The 18144-nt window shown below is 41.9% G+C and overlaps 1 protein-coding gene and 1 long non-coding RNA gene across 6 annotated transcripts in view; one reads left to right on the top strand and one right to left on the bottom strand.

Moving 5' to 3' along the window:
• LOC129463447 (protein mono-ADP-ribosyltransferase PARP4) overlaps positions 1 to 18144 on the bottom strand; it is a 130933-nt gene that overhangs the window by 41225 nt on the left and 71564 nt on the right. For 3 of the 5 annotated variants that reach the window (XM_063618818.1, XM_063618819.1, XM_063618821.1), the window contains 6 exons: positions 15293 to 15424; positions 14413 to 14511; positions 5331 to 5495; positions 4623 to 4669; positions 4403 to 4481; positions 1104 to 1241 (listed from right to left, as the gene is read on the bottom strand). In XM_063618818.1, coding sequence (XP_063474888.1) covers positions 1104 to 1241; positions 4403 to 4481; positions 4623 to 4669; positions 5331 to 5495; positions 14413 to 14511; positions 15293 to 15424 — 660 coding nt within the window. The remainder of the gene's footprint in view (positions 1 to 1103; positions 1242 to 4402; positions 4482 to 4622; positions 4670 to 5330; positions 5496 to 14412; positions 14512 to 15292; positions 15425 to 18144) is intronic. The other 2 variants (XM_055244005.2, XM_055244006.2) reach the window with 1 other exon arrangement.
• On the top strand, positions 11 to 5356 carry LOC134732613 (uncharacterized). Its single transcript, XR_010115937.1, has 3 exons — positions 11 to 82; positions 1072 to 1269; positions 5252 to 5356. It is a non-coding gene; the product is annotated as an uncharacterized lncRNA (long non-coding RNA).

Raw genomic sequence — 18144 nt, 5'->3', positions numbered from 1 at the left:
AGAAAGAAGCTGCTGGACTGGAGCTTCTTGTCACTTCAACCGGAAAAGGTCTACTTAGAAAACTCCAAAACTTTCTAGTGAGGTAAACTAATGCTATAAAAACAGAAAGAATAAGATGCAATTAACAACAAGATGGCCTACTAGGAGTTCCAGTCAAAAGTAGAATGTTAGAACTGGGAGTTTCCAACTTCTGACATAAACTTCTGAGAGGTCAAGAATTAATATCTGAAAAATCGTATAGCATCAACATTATAGAATATATATATATAATCACACACACTATTCTAAGAGGAATATACATGCCATTGTGATTACTAAACTATACACACATACCTTTTGTTCTATTAATTAACCAATATTTAACTACTATCACGTAAGTTTCCTTTTTGTTTTTTTTTTGAGACAGGGTCTCCCTCTGTTGTCCAGGCTGGTGTGCAGTGGCACGATCACAGCTCAGTTTAACCTCAACCTCCTGGACTCAAGTGATCGCCCTGTCTTAGCCTCCTGAGAAGCTGAAACCACAGGTATGTATGACCACACCTGGCTAATTTTTTTTCTTAATTTTTTATAGAGACGAGGTCTCACTATGTTTCCCAGGCTGGTTTCAAACTCCTGAGCTCAAGCAATCCACCTGCCTTGGCCTCTCAAAGTGCTGAGATTACAGGTGTGAGCCACCACACCCAGCCTAAGTTTCTATTTTTATTTTAACTTAAGAAGAGACTCTTTGTCACAGCCACACAAAATGGTCTTATTACCAACCACAAATAACTGCTTATTTGTTTTTCCAGTATCAGTATTTTAAAAGTGTAACAAGTATAGAGAATACCCAATGTAATGTCTGATGGCACATGTTCTTTTGGTGGAGTTAAAGGTAAAAATGCCAATTTCTACAGGCAAATCATCCACATAAGGGTTTTGGATGAAACGTCAGAAGTTTGGCATGCTTGATATCATCAATATTTTTAGTTGCAGAATCTTGGGATGTGAGAGTTCGTTTTGTAATGCTAGTTTTTCAGGACAATCAATAATTTGCAAGTTTAACCAGCTTATTCTGAAACATGTTTTCAATAGCGTCTCCTATGTCTAAGTAAGAAGGAGTATACCTCGCTTTCTTTTTCTGGATGTTTTTCAACCCACATTCTTGGGAGATAGGCAGCAGACAAACCGATGTGGAGGGAAAATCCACTGCTGTCTAAGGAGCTGCCTTCCATGGTGCTAATGACAGCTTTGCAGTCTGTGCGCTGCGAAACAAAACACCATGACAACAAGGTGAGTAATGGAGTAACACCATATTAGCAGTCTGCACTTACCTGTCATGGAGCAAACCCTTGCATAGCTTACATAACTCTATTAAGAATCAACAAAGTCGTGGTAAATTCCAAAATAATGAAATGTAGGCCAGGTGCAGTGGCTCACGCATGTAATCTCAGCACTTTGGGACGCTGAGGTGGGTGGAGTTTGAGGCCAGCCTGGCCAACATGGTGAAACCTGTCTCTACTAAAAATACAAAAAATTAGCTGGGCGTAATGGTGGGCATCTGTATTCCCAGCTACTCAGGAGGCTGAGGCAGGAGAATCGCTTGAACCCAGGAGGTAGAGGTTGCAGTGAGCCAAGATCGCGCCACTGCACTCCAGCCTGGGTAACAACAGGGTAACTCTGTCTCAAAACAAAAACAAAACAAACAAAACGAAAAAACCAAAATAGCCGGGCGCGGTGGCTCACGCTTGTAATCCCAGCACTTTGGGAGTCCGAGGCGGGCGGATCACGAGGTCAGGAGATCGAGACCACGGTGAAACCCCGTCTCTACTAAAAATACAAAAAATTAGCCGGGCGTGGTGGCGGGCGCCTGTAGTCCCAGCTACTCGGAGAGGCTGAGGCAGGAGAATGGCGTGAACCTGGGAGGCGGAGCTTGCAGTGAGCCGAGATCGCGCCACTGCACTCCAGCCTGGGCGACAGAGCGAGACTCCGTCTCAAAAAAAAAAAAAAAAGAAAAAACCAAAATAACAAAATGTAGGTTTTAGAAGACCATGAGCATATTAGTCACCCTTCTGCAATCCTAAGGTTGATTCACACGGTCAAATTTAGGTAAGTGTGAGACAGTCTCAAACCCTGGATCCAAAGATTACAGATCAGGCCGGGCACAGTGGCTCACGCCTGTAATCCCAGCACTATGGGAGGCCGAGGCAGGTGGATCACGAGGTCAGGAGATCGAGACCACGGTGAAACCCCGTCTCTACTAAAAACACACAAAAAATTAGCTGGGTGTGGTGGTGGGCACCTGTAGTCCCAGCTACTAGGGAGGCTGAGGCCAGAGAGTGGCGTGAACCCGGGAGGCGGTGCTTGCAGTGAGCCGAGATCACACCACTGCACTCCAGCCTGGGTGACAGAGCAAGACTCTGTCTTACAAAAAAAGAAAAAAAAAAAAAGATTATAGATCTGCCCATTCAGTTAGACTTATCTGGGTATAGCAGACGGCACATCAGATAATTAAAACCGAGAAGACTAAAATAGAAAATTCAACAGAAATCTTAGAATTATACCTTATTTGTATATTATATTTTCATGAATATAAAAAAGCTATTGAAAATGTAAATAAGCTTAACAACAAAGGCAAAGGCATGTGCTAGAGTGTAACATGACCACAAAGTCCCTCCACTCCTGTCTGCGTGCCCCTTTGCAATGTGACTTTTGAAGTTCCTTCTGCCTCGAGGCAGCAGCTATATTTCCACCCTTGAAACTGGAGTTGGCCATAGGACTTGCTGTGGCCAACGATATGCTGTCAGATGAGATACAAGCAGGGGCGTGAAAAGTGTCCATGCAACGGGGCTGGCACTCTCTTGTTGCTACTGAGGACCCCTCCACCATTATGTAGTGGCTCACGCCTGTAATCCCAGCACTTTGGGAGGCCAAGGTGGGCGGATCACCTGAGGTCAGGAGTTCAAGATCAGCCTGGCCAACATGGGAAACCCCGTCTCTACTAAAAATAGAAAATGTAGCTGGGCGTGGTGGCAGGCACCTGTAGTTCCAGCTACTCAGGAGGCTGAGGCATGATAATTGCTTGAACCCAGGAGGCGGAGTTTGCAGTGGGCCAAGATTCCACCACTGCACTCCAACCTGGGCGACAGAGTGAGACTCTGTCTTAAAAAAAAAAAAAGAAAAAAAAAGAAAAAAAGAAAGGCACTGCAGAAACATACGAGAGAGGAACATTTTTTTTAATACAACAAAATTTCTCAGAACTAAAGACCACCAGTTACATACAATGAATGAAAATCATACTATTATGAAATTTCAGAATACCAGAGATAAAGAGAAGGTCTGAAATTCCTGCAGAATTCTAAAAAGGAAAATAGGCTGGGTGTGGTGGCTCATGCCTGTAATTCTAGCACTTTGGGAAGCCGAAGCAAAGAAGATCCCTTGAGCCCAGGAGTTTGAGAAAAGCCTGGGCAACATGGTGAGACCCTGCCTCTACAATTTTTTTTTTTTTTTTTTTTTTGAGACAGAGTCTCGCTCTGACGCCTAGGCTGGAGTGCAGTGGCACAATCTTAGCTCACTGCAAGCTCCACCTCCTGGGTTCATGCCATTCTCCTGCCTCAGCTTCCCAAGTAGCTGGGACCATAGGTGCCCACCACCACACCTGGCTATTTTTTTGTATTTTTAGTAGAGACGAGGTTTCACCACGTTAGCCAGGATGGTCTCCATCTCCTGACCTCGTGATTCACCCACCTCAGCCTCCCAAAGTGCTGGGATTACAGGCATGAGCCACCGCACCCAGCCAATTTTTTTTTTTTTTTTAATTAGCCAGGTGTGCTGGCACAGGCCTGTAGCCCTAGCTACTCAGGAGCCTGAAGCAGGAGGATTGTTTGAGCCAAGGAGGTCAAGGATAAAGTGAGCCATGACTGCACCACTGTACTCTAGTCTGGGTGACAGAGCAAGACCCTGTCTCAAAAAATAAAACAAAAAAAACTCATCATAATATTATACATTTCTTGGCTCAGTGGTAAACATCATTTACATGATAATCACTGACTATTGTGAATCAGGTCTTTTGGAATGAAGGGGAAAGGAAAAGTAGGGAGTTAGGTGGGTGGAGGAGGCAAGAGCTACACATCCAACTTCCAAAACAGGAAGTCAAAAGATAATTTCTGAAACAGGTGAATCAAGAAAAAGCATTAAAAATTAATATTTAAAAATTGGAGGCAAAATCAAAGAAACAGCTCAAATAGTCCAAGTGATTCACTGTCTCTGGAAACTGGTCTGGGGAGAATCAGGGGCAGAAGTACTGCTTCTTGTCAGAAGTTTTGTCAGCATTATTTCATTTTTCAACCATGTGTGCATACATTGCTTTGATAAGATAAAAGTAGTGTTAAAATAACAGCTCTTAAGAAATCAAAGATGTACTAACCTTTTGTTTCAGTTCATGTGTATCACTGAAAATGAATTCAATCACATACGGCATCTCAATAGACATGCTCAAAGAGAAGCTAGCAAAAATGAAGAGAAAGTTGTCTTAGTCTACGATCTTAAATTTCTATCTGAAATTATTTCAAACAATTCTAAGTGGAAATTTAAACCAGAAAACCAATATCCATTGAATTGACAGGTTTTATATTTTAGGTACTAACCTTTGCTTTGCTCCTATTTCTTTTATACAAATCTTCTCTACTGTATCCTGTTAAAAGAAAAATACATTTGTATAACTAAGCATATATTAAGTTTCACAATGAGACTCTAAGCTGAACGTAATCTTGGCAAGGCCACAACTGTCAGCAAGACAGCTGGTTTCACTTTCAAGCAGTGAAGTGAAACACAGAAAGTTTGCTCATGGAATGACACGAACTTCTAAAATACAACTCACCATTTTGACAGAGATTTTAAAACTCTACGTATGTCTGTGTGTATACACACACACACACATACACACATTTTATACATGTGCTGTACATACAAAGTAGGAAGTTTGGAGGGATATACCAAAGCATTAACCATTAACTCTGGGCAATGGGATAAAGGATGGTTTTAATTTTCTTATTTTGGCTTATTTGTATTCTCTATGCTTATCTAGTTCTTCATGATGAACATGCACTACAGATATAACATTTTTTGAGTGATTAAGCAGAATAAAAATATGCTTATTGATCATATCTGTATCTTTTATTCTTTTCATTTTATACACATAATGTACCTAAATGCATAAATGTCAGTAAAATTAACTTTATGCCTTAAAGATTATTCTACATGTTTTTCTCCCCAGGCATAAATTCCTCCACAACCCTCCACCACTCCCCCTCCACTGCCGCCAAAATGCTTCTTCAAATCTTATGCGTACAAACCTGAAGGTTTTCATTCAAAGCCTTGTCCTGTTGCCAGGGTGCTACGGTGGCGGGCATGAAAAAGACACCAACAGTGCCCAGGATGCTGAGTTCTGTGATGTAGGTAATTTTTATAAGAACCTTAGCCTTAGGGGGTAAGTTTCCAACACTTACAGTAAAAACATCCTGAAACAGAAACATATGACTTAGCTTCCAACTTGAAAGCATACCCATTATATGCCAGCTAACTCCACGTACTTCTTAAGCAACTTGAATGACAAGCTGCCAAATTCTTCCTCAGAAAACAGTAATAAAACCTAAAAGACACATTGGTGGGGCTAATGGGGAATCCTGGAGCCATTCACCAGTGTTGGGAACAGGGTGATGTTTGTGGCAGGCAGACGGAGAGGGCCCCCCCTGGCAGCGGAACTGGGAAGAGGCACTCATGGACTCTGCCCCAGGGGGCTCTCCCCCAGGGGGCTCTCACGTGTGAGCTCCCTGCACAAGTGGGCTCTGCTGCACGGGTGGGCTCTGCTGCACGGGTGGGCTCTGCTGCATGGGCGGGCCCTGCTGCACGGGCAGGCTCTGCTGCATGGGTGGGCTCTGCTGCACAGATGGCCTCCACAAAGCCCTTTCTTGAAGACGCTCCCTGACCTCCGCGGCACCCAACACCACTTTTGCCAGCAGCTGTAGAACCAGGGCAGTTTTTTCTAAGCTTGGCCCTTGCTTAATTATTTTACCCTGTGGTAATTTCTCATGTTATTTTTATTTTTATTTATTTATTTTTTAGAGATAGGATCTTGCTCCGTCATCCAGGCTGGAGGGCAGTGGTGCAGTCATAGCTTAATGTAGCCTTGAAACCCCAGGTCTAAGCCATCCTCCTAAGTAGATGGGACTACAGGCATGCAACCGCCATGCCTGGCTGATTTTTAAATATTTTTGTACAGATGGGGTTGCCCAGGCTGGTCTCAAACTCCAGGCCTCAAGTGACCCTTCCACCTTCTGCTCCCAAAGTGCTGGGATTACAGGTGTGAGCTACCACACCCAGCCTATCATGTTATTTTTTAATAAAAAGTCTTTAGCTTTCTTCTAAAGGGATGTTGATAATCGCTATATAAGGTGGCAACCCCATGACTAACTAGGGCAGAAAAAATAGGCTAGATACATTTTTTTCTGATAACTACACAGAGATCCTCTCAACATCCCCAACTATGTTCACCATTCCAGTTGACCACCCTATCATGAAAATTTTGTATATTTAGATTAGGACTAATTTAGGCTTAAAGGTTAAATTATTACTTTTGACATCAAAGACATCCATTTACAGGATGGAAACAGATAATAAAGAGGTGATTATTAAATACTTAATAGTGCTAGCCCTTAAAAGAAATATATGTATAAACACCTGGGGTTCATTTGAGAGACTGCCACTTAATAGAGTGGGATTGCAGTTCTGTTTCCGGGTAGGATATAGGTGGATGCAGAAAATGTCACTTCTGTTATAACACACCAGGGAATCTACAAAATCATAACTTGTTTTGAACTCATCAACCAAGCGAACTGAATTCCAAAGAGGGGACAGATGGGACACAGGATCTGTGTGAACTCCTCCCGGCTGAGAGTGGGTAAGCTTACTGGTTTAGAATAATTGGGAGCTCCTGACCCAAGGGGAGTTTGCATTCTCTCGCAGTTGTTTCCCCACATCCCCAGAGCCTTCCACTGGACCCACTGGAAAGGCTGAGCAGGGCAGGAGACCAAGGGGAGCACCTCTCAGTGGAGCAGGTGTGTGGGAGATGCTGGGGCCACTTCCCTGGATCCTTTCCCCACATGAAGCAAAATCCTCCAGCTGCTGGGGGAAGGGCAGCAAACTCTCACTTCCAGAGCTGCAGGGAAGGGGCAGAAGTAAACCAGGGATCAGAAGCCTCCCTTACTAGCCCCGTGCCCAGGTAAAGCTCCACTGCTTTAGAGAGAAACAGCCACCTCCCCATGGGGCAGGGGATGACACCCTCCTAGGCCCACGATCCTGCACTAGTACAAAGCAGGGGTTGCTACAACTGGAGGAAAGGCAGGAAGCCGTCTCCCAAACAACTCTTAACAGACACAAGGCAGAATTTGGCTGCCACTAAGATAGGACAATGAACAGAAGTGCTAATTAGTTCCCACCCTAAGGCCCAGGACTGCAGGCCCTGCCTAAGACTGAGGCTGAACAGGAAGAACGCCCCTGCCCCACCAGGAGCCTAGTACAGCACATCAAGCAACAGCAGCCTAGCACTGGGGGAGGGGAAGAGTTGCTGTAATCACCTCTGTCAGACAGTGTGCAGGGTCTGCTGAAAGCTGGGGGCAGAGAATGAACCTCAGTGAGAATTGTTCCGGATCCAGAACCCAAGAGGCACAGGTAGTGGCAGTCCACCACTGGAGGAGTTTGAGACCGAGAGTAATGATAACAACAGCAGAACTCAAACTCAACTCTTCAACCCCTACACTAACCTGAAAGAACATGAGTTGCCACTTTTGGGCATAAATGCCATTTATTTCAGTCTCTCTTCTTCTTTTACACACAATGTCCAACATTCAATCACAAATTCCAAAATATACAGATTTTTAAAAAGCAAGGAAAAAATGACCTAATGTCAAGATAAAGCAATTAACAGGCAGATTCAGAGATGACCATGACACTGCAACAGACAGGACTATGATTAATATATGAAAAGACACACAGAAAAGGTGAGGAATACATATGAATAGATGGAACCTTTCATTAGAGAGACTGAATTATATTTTAAGTGTCAAAAATGCTAGAAACAAACACATTATCGAAGTTGAAGAATTTGACAAGCCTATCAGCTGACTGACAATAGCTTAGAAAAGAATGAATGAACTTGAAGCTAGGTCAATAGAAATTATCCAAAATAAAATGCAACAAGAAATAAAAGTGAAAACATAGAGCTCCAAAAGCCGTGGTGCAATATCAAATATGGTCTAACGCATATGTATTGAAGCCTCAGAAGGAGAAAGAGACAGAGAGAATGAGGGAGAAGAAATATTTCAATAGATAAAGGTCAAGACTGTCCCAAAATGAATGTGAGACAAACCAAACTCAGAGAACTTCAAGCAAAATAAGCAATAAATTTAAAAAATAACGCAAACACATCGTAGTCAAACCACTGAAAACCAAAGATAAAGAGAATCTTGAAGATAGCTTGACAAAAAAAGACACCTTCACATATAGAAGAACACCACAAGAATTAGAGCTGACTTCTGGTCAGAAACCATGTAAGCCAGAAGACAATGAAGTAACATATTTAAAATGCTGAAAGGAAAACAAATAAACTGTCACCTAGAATCCCATACTCAGCAAAAAATATCTTTCAAAAATGAAGGTGAAAGATTTTGTTAGATAAAAGAGGAATGCACTCCTTGCTAGCACCCTTGTGCTAGAAAAAGAAAATAAAGAAAACTCTTCAAGCAGAAGGAAGATTTCTTGTATCTATAGAAAGAAATGAAGAGCACCAGAAACGGTAAAAATGAGAATAAATGTAGAGACATTTCCCCTTATTTTCAATTGCTTTAAAATGTAGTTGATCATCACATAAACAGAACTAAAGACAAAAGCCACATGATTATCTCAATAGACACAGAAAAGGCCTTTGATATAATTCAACATCCCTTTATGTTAAAAATTCTCAGTAAACTAGTTATTGATGGAACATACTTCAAAATAGTAAGAACCATTAATGACAAACCCACATCCAATATCATACTGAATGGGCAAAAGCTGGAAGCATTCCCCTTGAAAACCAGCACAAGACAAGGATGCCTTCTCTCACCACTCCTATTCAATACAATATTGGAAGTTCTGGCCAGGGCAATCAGGCAAGATAAAGAAATAAAGTTATTCAAATAGGAAGAGAGGAAGTCAAACTACCTCTGTTTGCAGATGACAAGATCCTATATCTAGAAAACCCCATCATCTCAGCCCAAAAGCCTCTTGAGCAGATAAGCAACTTCAGCAAAATCTCAGGATACAAAATCAATGTGCAAAAGTCACAAGCATTCGTATACACCAACAAAAGACAAGCAGAGAGCCAAATCATGAATGAACTCCCATTCACAATTGCTACAAAGAGAACAAAATACATAGGAATACAGCTAACAAGGGAAGTGAAGGACCTCTTCAAGGAGAACTATAAACCACTGCTCAAGGAAATCAGAGAGGACACGAACAAATGGAAAAACATTCCATGCTCATGGATAGGAAGAATCAATATCGTGAAAATGCCCATACTGCCCAAAGTAATGTATAGCTTCAATGCTACTCCCATTAAACTACCATTGACATTCTTCACAGAATTAGAAAAAACTAGGTTAAAATTCATATGGAACCAAAAAAGAGCCTGTATAGTCAAGACAATCCTAAGCAAAAAGAACAAAGCTGGAGGCATCACACTACCAGACTTCACACTATACTACAAGGCTACAGTAATCAAAACAGCATGGTACTGGCACAAAAATAGACACATAGACCAATGGAACAGAATAGAGATCTCAGAAATAAGACCACACATCTACAACTGTCTGATCTTCAACAAATCTGGCAAAAACAAGCAATGGGGAAAAGATTCCCTATTTAATGAACGGTGCTGGGAAAACTGACTAGCCACATGCAGAAAATTAAAACTGGACCCCTTCCTTAAACTTACACAAAAAATTACTCGATACAGATTAAAGACTTAAATATAAAACCAAAAACTATAAAAACTCTAGAAGAAAATCTAGGCCATACCATTCAGGACATAGGCAGGGTCAAAGATTTTATGAGGAAAATATCAAAAGCAATTGCAGCAAAAGCAAAAATTGACAAATGGGATCTAATTAAACTAAAGAGCTTCTGCACAGCAAAAGAAACTATCAGCACAGCAAACAGACAACCTAGAGAATGAGAGAAAATTTTTGCAATCTATCCATCTAATGAAGGTCTAATATACAGAATCTACAAGGAACTTAAACAAATTTACAAGAAAAAGACAACCCATTAAAAAGTGGGCAAAGGACATGAACAGACACTTCTCAAAAGAAGACATTCATGTGGCAAAAAAATATGAAAAAAAGCTAAACATCACTGATCATTAGAGAAATGCAAATCAAAACCATGATGAGATAACATCTCATGCCAGTCAGAATGGCGATGGTTAAAAAATCAAGAAACAACAGATGCTGGTGAGGCTGTGGAGAAATAGGAATGCTTTTACTCTGTTGGTGGGAATGTAAATTAGTTCAACCATTGTGGAAGACAGTGTGGTCTTCCCCAAAGACCTAGAACAGAAATACCATTTGACCCACCAATCCCATTACTGGGTATATACCCAAAGGAATATAAATCATTCCATTATAAAGATACATGCATGTGTATGTTCGTTGCAGCACTATTCACAATAGCAAAGACATGGAATCAATCCAAATGCCCATCAATGATAGACTGGATAAAGAAAATGTGGTACATATGTACCATGGGATACCATGCAGCCATAAAAAGGAATGAGACCATGTCCTTTGCAGGGACATGAATGAAGCTGGAAGCCATTACCCTCACAAACTAACACAAGAACAGAAAACTAAACACAGGATGTTCTTACTTATAAGTGGGAGCTGAACAATGAGAACACATGGACACAGGGAGGGGAACAACACACACCGGGGCCTGTAGGGGAGGCAGGGGGAGGGACAGCACCAGGATAAATAGCTAATGCATGTGTAGCTTAATACCTAGATGATGGGTTGAAAGGTGCAGCAAACCACCATGGCACACATTTACCTATGTAACAAACCTGCATGTCCTGCACATGTATCCCAGAACTTTTTAAAAAAAAGATAGTTGAATATGTAACAACACATTGTAGAATTTATAATATATGAAGAAATAAAACACACGACAACAATATCACAAAGGATACGGGTAAAAAGAAACGAACGTATACTGGTTGTAATGTAATGTATTCTGGTTGTAAGGTTCTTATATATGAAGTAGTATAATATTGTAGGCTGTATGTGGTAAGTTAAAGACGTATCTAGTAGTAAACCCTAAAGCAGTGCTGACCAATGTAACTTTCTATGATGATAAAAATGCTCTACATATGCACTAAGTAATAAGATAGCCACTGGCCACATAAAACATTTTATTTTATATTTAAATGTAAATATACACATGTAATTAGTGGCTACTATATTTAACACATATTTAACATGTGGTTTTAGAGCAACAATCAAAACTTAATTTTTTTATTTTTTGAGACAGGGTCTCACTTTGTTGCCTAGGCGGTGCAGTGGTGCCATTATGGCTCATTGCAGCCTCCACCTCTCGGGCTCAAGTGATCCTCCCACCTCAGCCCCTCAAGTAGCTGGGACTACAGGCATGCATCACCACACCCAGCTAATTTTTGTATTTTTTGTAGATTTGGGGTTTCACCATGTTGCCCAAGCTGGTCTTGAACTCCTGGGCTCAGGTGATCCTTCTATCTCAGCCTCCCAAAGTGTTGGGATTACAGGCATGAGCTACCACACTCGGCCAACAATCAAAACTTTTTAAGAGAGAGAGAATTGGCCGGGCACGGTGGCTCACGTCTGTAATCCCAGCACTCTGGGAGGCAGAGGCAGGAGAATCACTTGAGGTTAGGGGTTTGAGACCAGCCTGGCCAACATGGTGAAACCCCACCTCTACTAAAAATACAAAAATTAGCTGGGTGTGGTGGTATGTGCCTTTAGTCCCAGCTACTTGGGAGGCTGGGGCAGGAGAATCACTCAAACCGGGAGGCAGAGGTTGCAGTGAGCCAAAATCACGCCACTGCACTCCAGCCTGGGCGAGAGTGAGACTCTGTCTCAAAAAAAAAAAAAAAAAAAAAAAAAAAGATAGAATTAATAAGCCAGTAATGGAGATACAATGGAATCATTTAAAAAACAATACAAGAGAAAGCAGGAAAAGAGAGGGAAAGGAACAAAGAACAAATGGTACAAATAGAAAACAACTAGCAAGATGGTAGACATAAATCCAACCAGCTCAGTAATTGTAATAAATAAAAATGAACTAAACAATACAAAGTTCAGAAACTCTCAGATTGGATAAAGCAGCAAAATTCAACAGGATGCTATCTAAGTAGTATAGGGTTATGGTGACAAATAAGTCAGTCTAGATGTTTTGAAAAGGAGAAAACCATCAAATGGTCACATAAGTTGAAGTCTTGGAAACATTGCCATTTCATCTGGCAACGAGGAGGAAGTAAGTCGTCCTAGCTGGGCACCGTCTTCATCTTTGGTTTCGGCACCACAATTTTCTCTTTATTGTACTATTAACTATCCTTTTCTGTTACTTCCACACTTAAATACTGGGGATTACGAGCTAGACCTCTATCCTTACAAACAGTATATTAAGAGTTATAAGACAAATATGTCCAGGTTGCCATGGGAAAATGAAGCCATGGGTCTTTCCTGGGGGCAGGCAGGAAAAGCTTAGATGGAGGGACTCCTAAGCTAAGATTTGTTTGTTTGTCTGTTTAGAGACAGGATCTTGTTCTGTTGCCCAGGTTGGTGTATAGTGGTATTATCACAGCTCACTGCAGCCTCGAACTCCTGGGCTCAAGTGATCCTCCCGCCTTGGCCTCCAAAAGTGCTGGGATTACAGGTATGAGCCACTGCACCTGGCATATATGGTATTTATATAACAACACATGAATCCCATATATTATGATATGAGAACATTATAGTCACAAGATGTCAAATACATTCTGTGAGACCTGAAGGCTTGGGTTAGCAGTAGTTCTGATCAGACTTTACCCCTAGGTAATACCTTTTGCGAAGGCTGTTTTCTTGTGGACCATATTCCTAGGGAAATACGTAGGTATTTAGCAGGAAACATTTACCAACTCACGTAGGAGGATAACCCGATAATATTAAGTGGCAGCCTCTCAAATGAACCCCAGACTTCTATACATACAGTTTGGCCATACATAGAGCCAGCATTGTTAACTGTTCAATAATCACTTCTTCATTGCCTATTCCCATCCTGCAGGTGGATATCTTAGATGTCAAGAGCAGTAATTTACCCCTTAGATCTATATTCATCTTGAATGTGCCCCTAGCCCCAGCAAACATTAAATTTTCAAAATATCATGGTCATGTGTCACCCTCAGAGGTGATACTCAAACATATGGCCCCATCTGCAAAAATAACTAAAATACCTGCACTAGAGTTAGATGCTGACTACACGCAATCTAGCACCTGCCAGAGGCCTCGTGAAAACACCTGGTATTTAAGGAAAGTAGTCCAGTGGACCTGCCAGCTGTTCCCCCTTCCACACTGTCCACATCACGTCCCTGCTAAAGCTAATCACCTAAAAGCACAGGAGCTGGCCCAAGCAGAACCTGGCAGAGATGCCTCCCTGCTTTATCATTGGACCATCTGCTAGGTGAGCTTACTTCAGGAAAACTGTAAATATATCACTTTTTTTTTTTTTTTTTTTTTTTTGAGATGGAGTTTCGCTCTTGTCGCCCAGGCTGGATGCAATGGCACAATTTTGGCTCACTGCAACCTCTGCCCCCCGGGTTCAAGTGATTCTCCTGCTGCAGCCTCTCCAGTAGCTGGGATTACAGGTGCCTGCCACCATGCCCAGCTAATTTTTGTACTTTTAGTAAGAGGGGGTTTCACCATGTTGGCCAGGCTGGTCTCAAATTCCTGACCTCAGGTGATCTGCCCACCTCAGCCTCCTGAAGTGCTAGGATTATAGGCATGAGCCATTGCGCCCGGCCAATATATCACACTCTTATCAGAAGATGAAAGTTATATACCTCAAATGTTATCTTTTTGTCTGTCATTCCTTCTGGGAAACTCAGTTCCCAATGACAGGCCTAGCTCTTCTTGTTTCTCTGGAACTATTGACGCTGTTTCCTCCTTTGTTAAGTCAAATGGGTCTGACTGGCATGGCTTCCCCTTACTTAGAGCAAGTGGAACTCTGGGGCCTACAACAGTGTAAATTATCTTAGCCTCTAGCATGAAATTCGCATTTCATATCTTGTTCTAACTCTCTTTCCCTCTCCTGTATGCACGCGGCATGCACACCAAACCATACTGGAGCATCCTGACTCATCAGGTAAGCGCCATGGCCCTGGGTCACAGCTTCTCGGTACTCTCGCTGGGCTTCTTCCTTCTCTTTAATCTGGAAAAGATGAGTTTTAAATCATTCCTTATATGAAGAGTGACTTCAGGCTTTAATGAAGAAAACATCAATGTTTATTAAAACCCAGGCAAAAACTAAAAACTGAGTCTAAGATGAATGGAAACTTAAATAAAGTGATCATCAAAATGTACTTATGTGATAAGAACTTGAACCAGAAAAGGCCAACTAAAGAGAAGTCTCTTTCAGTTGGGATCAAAATATTTCAGAATTAATAGTGAAAAAAATTTTTTTGGTTGGGAGTTTATGTGGAACAAAACATAATAATTACTTTAAATTTGAGAAATTGTAGTTTATAATTTTAACTGTGGACTAATCCCTACAATAAACAATTAATCAACTGTTGTTTCTTTTCTTTTTTATTTTTTTAGAAAGTTACAATAGCTTTCATTTCAGCTCGAACTCCTGACCTCAAGTGATCCACCTGCCTCAGCTTCCCCAAGTGCTGGGATTACAGGCATGAGCCACTGCACCCGGCCCTCTTAAACTTTTCATACTGAAATCACTCTTACAGTGCCAAGGCGAAGAATATGCAAGACACTGAAGATGAAGACTGGACAGATGGGGGTAGAAACCCTTCATCAGGGAGGGATGCTTCAGGGAGGCTCACTGCACAAGAACTGATTCTTCAAAGAATATTCTCGTTTTATGATAAGGCTGCTACTCAACCTTGTAGCCATGGGGACTCCAAAAACAAAGGTTCTGGGAAATGGAAGCTGACTTTGAAAGCAGAGAGCGGGCACGATGCATCTTCTCGCCTTACCTCTCCAACTATGTGCTTCCCATTGATGAAGGCTTCGAAGCCACACACAGCGGCCTTGTCATCCAAAGGAAAGATATATTTTGCCTCAATGGGCACATGACTTTTATTTGTGTATGTCTGAAAAACAATGACCTGAAGAAGAAAAAAAAATCCATACAATTGATGAGACCACATGGACTACATCTGCAGGAACAAGGACGAATGAAAATGATTTTGCATATTTATTTGAATTTCCTTGAATTTGTATCACATCCCTCAAATTCCCAACCCTGGCTTCGCTTCTGCAATGGAGAGCCTGTGTCATGTGATAAAATGCACCAGTCCCATGGTTAGGTGGTTCATACATGTCCAACTGGAATAGAAGCCACCTGAAGTCTGTCTTACCAACACTGACTTAGCAGAGGCAATATAGCTCTTGTTAAGACGGCTGGAAAATCGCCCCTTTCGTTTTGTGGGCTTTGATGCCTCCTCAATGCCATATTGGCTGGAAACGATTCCAGAATAGTCCCTCTATCCTATCAGCTCTTAGGACTTGCCATTTCCTCTTGGGGACCTCTCTGTGGCTTTCTCCCTCTCTACACAGCCGTTATCTGGCTCCTCATCTCTGTGTGCCTTGGTTCTTCCAGAATCAAGTCTTCTCCACTCCTCTCTTTTGTCTCTATTATCTAATTAATCTTTCCAACAGACTGTTTTCATCACTCCTTCACTCAGGAAAAGGCGGGAGGCTTTAAATATTTGAAAATTAAGAAAAAACTCCTCAGACATATAATAAACAGTAAGATTTTAAGCATGTGACAATAATAAGGCAAAAATATTTAATGATCTGTAATCAATAATCCAGGGAAGAGACCAAAATGAAAAACTAAAAAAAAAAAAATCTAACTTATTTGAAAATATTGTCCACACCTGAATTTGCTGCAAGCTTGGCTGCCCCTATGGTGTGTAGCGTGCCAGGCAAAATTTTTCAAGGAGTCCTTGTTAATATAAGCAATTTGAGTCTCCCCAAATCAGCAGGTCAGCACCGTCCTGGAGACAGAATCTCTTGCCATCCTGCAAATGAATACCTCGCTGGCCAGTGGGTAGGATTCCTGGAATCCCGGTCTGGCCAGCCACCCAAGAGGAGGCAAAGGTGCGTCCTAGAGTTTCTCAGCGATCTGGGCTACGCTGCCTGCAATGAATGGTTAGTGTGTGCCTGGCGGGGAGACACCAGGACTGGGGCCCACCTAGCACTGACTGGGAAGACGTCAGACACTATCCCCTTGACTGTGCATGGAACTCCTTCTCATCCTCTCTAGGATTTCCCCAGTTTTACCAAACCCTCAAAAGCACGTATGCTTGCCCTGAGTTTGATGATCAGGATCACTATCTAATTGTACTCGGTGTAGACTAATGTTTCTTCCTACTCAGTAGCCTTCCTGCCTGTTCTAGTTAGCAGGCCCGCCTTTGCTTGGGAGTCCCCAGACATCAGGCCTGTGTCAGCTGCACTCTCTTTGCATATCACACTGTGTGGCTGGGCACTCACAAAGGTCAATAATTTCAGACTATAATAAAGTATTTTTACCAGGCCTTAGAAAAGAAACTAATATAATGTAACAAATTTTGACATCTTAATTTTCTTCCATTAGATAAAACCATGATGTAACTAAGCTTAACATCATTAATTTATTCCAAGAAGGGTCAAAATGTATGAGCCATGCACATGTAAGAATCCACACCCCAGCCTCTGCTTGGATACTCAAGCTTGGTCTATGGTCTGGCTGTTTCATCATAAAATGAGTGAGAAATTCACTGTTAAATTGAAAGTTATTTTGGGGCAAACTTTCCCAGGGAACAGTCCTCTTCGGGTGTGAAATATCAAATGGTACAAGTCATCTAATCCCAAGTAAGGCATGTAGGATACACACCTCTCTCTGTAACCTTGTCATAATTTGTTTTGCACATAAAAACAATGCCCTAAGTCCTTTATATTTATTAGATCTAATAGCCACAACACTGATGGGCAGATATTATTTCCATTTTACACATGAGGAAAACGAGGCAAAGAAGTTAAGTAACTTTCCCAAACTCACAGCACTAGAAAGAATAAGCAAGAATTCAAAGCTAAGCCTTACAAACTCCAGATCCTTTGCTTTGTATGATCTACCATGCTGCACTATGGTGTACTGGTTAAGAATCTGGACACTGGAATCAGAATGATCTGAGTTCAAATTTGGGCTTTATCATATTGTTTGTCCCTGGGCCTCAGCTTCTTCTTCCAAACAATGGGCATAATTATAGCACTTGACTCATGGAGTCTGAGAGAATTAAGTACTGCATGTGGAAAACTTGGCTGAGGGCCTGACTCTTAGGAAGTGGTAACCATTATGTTTACAGATCCTAAGTGGTGCCAAAGGGATTGGCGGAAACAGAACATGTCCCATGAGCCCACAGCTGGGTCTTTTCAAAGTCTATGATGTTGCTCTGAGCTGCCTTGAGGATGTGCGTATGGGTCAGAGTGGGCCCAAGGGTGGAGGTCAGCTATATCCAAACTGCTCTTCTCACCCCACACCCCATATCCCCAGTTTAAGGTGATCACTGAAATGGAACTAATTTCCCTCTACAGGGATCAGAACATCATGGCACTGTACTTGAACATTCTTAATCTCCTAAAAGGCCTTTATGGTTGTTCAATGCAATCTTTAGTGTCAGAAGCTGATGATGAGGCCAAATCTTAGCAAACCAATTCAATTTTAGAACACTGAAAACTTTCCAAGCTCTACCACTGCATCTGGCCACCTGGCACCCCTGAAACGCTGCCTTCCATCCTGTGACTATGGATGATGAACCTGCTGCAAGCTCCTGGCTGTGGCCCC

Source organism: Symphalangus syndactylus, chromosome 15, assembly GCF_028878055.3.
Source record: "Symphalangus syndactylus isolate Jambi chromosome 15, NHGRI_mSymSyn1-v2.1_pri, whole genome shotgun sequence".
Classification (NCBI taxonomy): domain Eukaryota; kingdom Metazoa; phylum Chordata; class Mammalia; order Primates; family Hylobatidae; genus Symphalangus; species Symphalangus syndactylus.
This window is presented reverse-complemented; position numbering and strand designations above follow the sequence as displayed.